Here is a 6,000-nt window from a genome sequence, read left to right as displayed (position 1 = left end):
ATAGTGCTAAGTGGGGTTTTACCTTTAGCAACTGGCAATACCTAATAAACAACCATTACATACAGAACATCAGATTTTATGCTGCAATGTTCACAGTATTTACATTAAGTGCAACAACTTTATGTTCCCATCCTATTCCTTACCATGTCCAAGTTAGTCCAGGAGTCAACCTCTGTGTCAACCTCCCTGTTTTACTACATTTCATTACCTCTGGATTTCATGAAATTTGTTACTGTCCAACTGTGTATAATAATTAAAACATTAACACAAACAGATGCCTACTGTACTATTATCATGTATGAGCACTTATATCAAGTAGGGCTGCAGAATTATTTATATTCCCACAGGACATTAAATCCCACAGACATTTAAGACCGTAATTAAAACTCTTGAAACAGAATTCAGCAAGGCTGATGTGTCCCTTTCAGGATAGCTCTGTAACCTCCAATTTGTGATGAATTCACCATGGAAACCTGTCAGAAGTGATGATTTATACTAAAGATCACTGTCTTTTATTTGAAAAAAAAAATTAAGGCTAGACACAGTATCTTAAGTAAAAAACCCACTAGTTTATTTTAGTACAAGCCTAGTTAATTAAACCTTCTTTGAATTTTTAATCCATCTCTCATGAACATAAAGCATTCTCCTAAAGATTAGCGACTGCATGTTTATGGAAGGAATACATATTCCCAATAATAATTAGTATTAGCTTGTTTATGTTTGTTAAATATGCACCAATAACATTTTATTAAAACACCCATATTTTATAGAAAGATGCTCCCTTCAGCAAGTGTTTTGTAAATTCCTATTAATTTAGGAGAATAATGGCTTTAAATGATTTGTGTTTCAAAGAAGCTATCCCTTTACCTATTAAATATAACTTTTTTTAATGATTCGCTAAGACTGTTAGAGACTGAATGTAAATGTCATACTATCTTTAATGGAATCTGTAATTGCATAGACACTTCTTATCCTTATTGGGAGCTATTTATCACAATCACAGCTCACAATACACAGTAATTTGGCTAAATTTGCTGTCCTTTGTGCATTGATGCTTTGAAGTAAATGTAGATTTACTTATCCTTGTTACAAGATAAAATATTGTCAATCCAAGATATGTAGAGTGTTTCCAATATGTTATATTTTGTAGTATTTTTCACGAAAGAGATACTTAATTTTATGATAAGGTTATCCAGTAAATATTGTAAACCACATAAACTGGAGGAACTGTACCATCAATGCCAGTTTGTTTTTTCTTCTGTTGATGACCCTTCTGTAATTTATCTCTGCAACAAATATAGTGTGACAGGCTACAAAAGGTCTCTTTAATCTCAATTTGTTCCTCTCTAATAAAAGATTTCACAGATTACTCCAACATTTATGTTTTATGTAGGTGCTTATTATAAGTCTGTTGAAGAGAAAGTAGTTAATCTGCCTCTTCAAAACAACAGTTCTTATTTGAATTAAAGTATTTTTTACCATATAACTTCGGCTGATATTCTGCATTTTTCAAACTATTATTTTGCATTGGAGATAATCAAATTACATCACACAAGTAAGTTTACGTCTCCTAAAAATTCCCAAACATCATTATTCTTTGTAAATCGGTGATGCAAACAGAAAAGTACAAAGTAGAAATGCAGATTTAAGCCAAGACAGTATCACAAATCTCGTGCAAGAAGCTGACCCTCTGTTATGCACAGTGTTCTTACAAGTCAGGTGCCTTTACACTGGTCCACTTGTGTGCGACAGTGTGTGTAAATGGGCCAATGAATACATGCTCTGAAGATGCAGAGATGAAGGGCCTTGTTAGAAAGAGCTGGCACTGGGTCACAATGTGGCTTCTCCCTCTCTAAGGACAGAACCTATACCACTTAGTCAACACATAATTTCATTTTAAAAATCCATGAAAATACAAATAAAATGACAAGTGCTGGTGGACGGACTGGTCCGAATCACCTTACTGGATTTTCCTGAACTTTTTAGACCAAAATCCAAGATCTTTTATTTTGGAGCGAGGTGTGTGGGGATATATATACAACTGGAGACATTAATAAAATGGAAGTCCTTCACCTCCTCCTTCCCCTCCTTTTTCCCCTCCTCCACCTCCTCTTGACTCCAAGTTAAAATGATTAAAAATTTGTCGCTCTAATTTTTAATGAGTAAAAAAAAAAAGTGTATTTGCCTTTTTCAGCCTGGTCAGTGGAATTCCGCACATAAAAGTAACCAGCTAATCTGCGGAGAACACAAATTAAAAAAAAAAAATCTGCCCACCTCTACTTCCCAGCATGCAGTATGTTCTACACAAATAGCTGCAAAGTAACAATGATGCCCTTATTTTGTTGAAGTCCAAACAATGATAAGGTACATAGTAGGTATGTATGTTGTGGATGAATAAGCATCATTAGAATTACTTACGGTATTGACACCTGTCTCCTGTATACTCAGCAAGGCAGTGACAGAAGGGTTGATTTTTAGCAGATACACTGCATGTTCCACCATTTTGACAAAAATGATCACAAACTTTGCGACCACAATTGGGTCCTGTAAATCCCAGGGCACAGCTGCATGTCGGCTTTCCTATCAGAAAGAAAACAATTACAAAAATAGCATTTGTATTGCATGGATTACACTTTCAGTGCCGCTTTATTAGATTATACCCAATATAAATATCTTAATTACTGTACCAATGTGTTTCCTTTTATACTTTGTTATATTATTAATCCATACGGTTTAGTCTCTAAAGGGCCAGTAAGGGCACAGTGGACACAAACACAGCTTCATGTGCTCAGATCTAAATCATACTCTTTTTTTTGCAATATTTACAGTATCACGTTTGATAGCTGAAGCCAAACGACGAACCCTAAAGGGTGCATTATCCTGGAATTTCTAATATAGAGTATACTTCTAGTTCTCTATTTGAGAAATTTACAAATTACAAAGTTGAAGTAATCAGTTATAGCCATTCTTAGATTTTACTGTTTGTGTCATTTTAAACGCTGTCATATCAATATTTCATTCAAATTACACATTACTGCAGCTTTTCATGATGAAGTAGTCATTTCCCAAAATGGTAAGGGAAAATGTCAATTGTGTAGCATAGAATCCTGTTGGACCTAACACCAGTACCCCCTTCCTCACAAGGTGTCAAATATATCAATATAGTTCTTATGGAAATCCTATTAGGAGGTGTACGATGTGAGTCACTTAAATATACTTTGCATGTCTCATTAGCATATCTCCCAGGTACCACAGGTGTGCTCCTTTTTGAGCACAGAAGTCTCTCTCTATGTTATTTGGATGGAGGTTTGAGAGGATATACATAGAACTTGAGTGTAGTGATATAAGACTCATAAGAGGCTGACAAAAACAATGGTGGGGAATACAGCTTCCTCCTCACAGCTCATCTTGACGAAGATAGAGAACAGTAGCACCATTCTTCCTATACAACTAACTAACACTACAATAGGCAGGACAAAAATAATTGGAAGCCTTCTCTTTCCTATTCTGTTCTACACGCCCATTGTTTTGGCTTATGTCAAGGGTTTATACTGTACAGATTACTAGCAGCGTGATCCTTTCCTCATTCAGGAGAATGTCCACTAGCAAAAATGTCTGAACTGTATTGGCTAATATTAATACAACGATCCAAAGGGAAGGTGCTTTCACGAATAACAGCCTACTGCTATGGGTGCTCGGTACAGAGACCGCCAAGGTACAGAGTGGAGCGAAGAACGGGACTCCAATGGTCTTATCAATAAAAGGTGGATTTATTAAGCAGTGATCAATGTTTCAGTCCACTTGCGAACCTTTCTCTTAGAAAGGTTCGCAAACAGACCGAATCTTTGATCATTGCTCAATAAACCCACCTTTTATTGATAAGACCATTGGAGTTTCATTCTTCTCTCTACTCTGTAACATTCATACAACAACACACTGGCTCAAATCCATGACACATCATACATAATGCAAGTCAACTTGCATCTGCACCAAGACAAATGTGGCTTCAGTCTATACTACCCCCTGTTCCAAATCTTGATATGCGTGCCTCCCTCATCACTGTTTAGGTATTCACTCACAGTTACTGTTTGTGTTTTAAAGCTAAGAGTCTGCACCCTCCTAGTATGGCGAAAGAAATGTTAATATGCTATATATGGTTCCTCATAGGTTTCCTCTACAGGAAGATTTTCCATTCCCTCTTTATGAGCTGTAGTAGGATTTAATAATAACTAATATGTAGAGTTACCAGATATTGCTTTCCTTATCTGCCTATGCACACGCAGTAATAGTAAATAAATAGGCCAACTTTTACAGCTGGCAGCAAACAGGAAGGTCACAATTTTAACAGGCTGACAAACGCACATTTCCCTTATTACAGGGGTGGCCAACTCAGTCCTCAAGGGCCACCAAAAGATCAGGTTCTCAAGATATCCCTGCTTCAGCACAGGTGGCTCAATCAGTGGCTCAGTCAGAGACTGGAGTTGGCCACCTCTGACCTATTATATCACTGCAACAGCTTCATGTGTGAAATAATGATTGCAGTGCTGGGCAATGTAAGTTACTGTATGATCGTGTTATGAATTCCTATTTCTTTTCCATTTGTAGAATTCATGTATATGTGCTTGCTACGCCAAAGCATCAATCTGCACGCTATTTGACATTTCAACATTACATATGTTAGTATAGGTAACATTTATTAGTATGTCAGCATGTTTAGGTGCTACTGTACATAACATACTGGAAGCTATAAACACGTTTCATAAGAGAACAATATGTTCTTTGTCTAACGTCTGATGGTAGATTTTCATCTTGTGTTTTTATCTGGTCAGCAGTCATCTAACTAACTGTGAAAATGTAATAGAAACCAATCGCTCCGGTAGAACTACATACAGTAGGTAATTTCATGCCATAAATTTGCTTAGTATTAGAATGGTAGAGGCTCGCAAGTCTTTTTTAAGTCATTTTATTAATTGAGACATAAAAACGTTTATTTTGTTTTCAATATTTCATAAAATGTCTGCAAGGTGCCTTTTATAGTACTTTTTACAATATCCTTTGTACTCTGGAATATTCTATAAACAATACTAAGATATACAGTAATGCCTGACATAATTTATAAAAGAAAATATTTCTATTCTGGTGGCCTGTGTGTGTGGAAATAATTTTCAGAGTCTGTAATAATGTTACTGCTCATTACTGATGGAATCTTATTAATTTGGTTTGCTCAAGAACTTTCTAAAAATCTAAAGTTTTAATTATGTCTCTCAGATGTGTGCTTTTAATTAACGAATGACATTTCCCTGGTTCAATTATTGTAGTTCAATACAACTGTCATAAACTTATAAATTTTAATTAAAGCTGCTCCTAACTCTAGTTACATAATGTCCGCATAGAAATTTACCAAAAGGCTTAACAGTAACTAAACTAACAATGAATAAATCACCAGTAGGAATTGTTTAAAAAATTGTACATTTGGGTGGAGATAATGAGGTTTTACAACATACAACATCTTACAAAGGTTTAGCGGAATCACATTGTGAAATATAAAAGTAAATATATTTAATTGTTTATAGTGTTACCGACATTAACTATTTGAGGATACGAGGTTAAACATGATTGCAGCATGAAGATAAATCTCATTTTCGATGGAATATAAACACATTTCCCCCCTGATGTTAATGTTTTCAATTAATAGTTGTTATTCTTGTAACCTTGTGACCTTTATTCTCCTAAACTTTAGGCATATGCCCTGCACATTAAAAACAAATGTAATTGCACGCTCTTTTAGACGTGGATTCATTTTGCTTGTAAAATGAAATGTTAAACACGGAATATAATATTAGCACAGAATTGCCTTCCCAATTGGTTGGGTTGAATGCAGTCCTGTATGATAACTGAATTGAAAATGGCATAAATGTTCAGAAAAGGGGCTTAGTTAGCGATATTTATTGCTCACCTCTACAGTATATTTGTATGGTTTTAAAAACGAAGGGATCAATT

General features: G+C 35.3%; 1 protein-coding gene across 1 annotated transcript in view; it reads right to left on the bottom strand.

Moving 5' to 3' along the window:
- Positions 1-6,000, bottom strand: part of LRP1B (LDL receptor related protein 1B) — a 1,102,312-nt gene that overhangs the window by 27,401 nt on the left and 1,068,911 nt on the right. The window contains exon 84 of the mRNA XM_075610066.1: positions 2,419-2,580. Within this exon, the coding sequence (XP_075466181.1) occupies positions 2,419-2,580 (162 nt within the window). The remainder of the gene's footprint in view (positions 1-2,418; positions 2,581-6,000) is intronic.

Source organism: Ascaphus truei, chromosome 7 (assembly GCF_040206685.1).
Source record: "Ascaphus truei isolate aAscTru1 chromosome 7, aAscTru1.hap1, whole genome shotgun sequence".
In the NCBI taxonomy this organism is placed as follows: Eukaryota; Metazoa; Chordata; class Amphibia; order Anura; family Ascaphidae; genus Ascaphus; species Ascaphus truei.
Note: the sequence above shows the minus strand (reverse complement) of the source record. Positions and strands in the feature narration are given on the sequence as shown.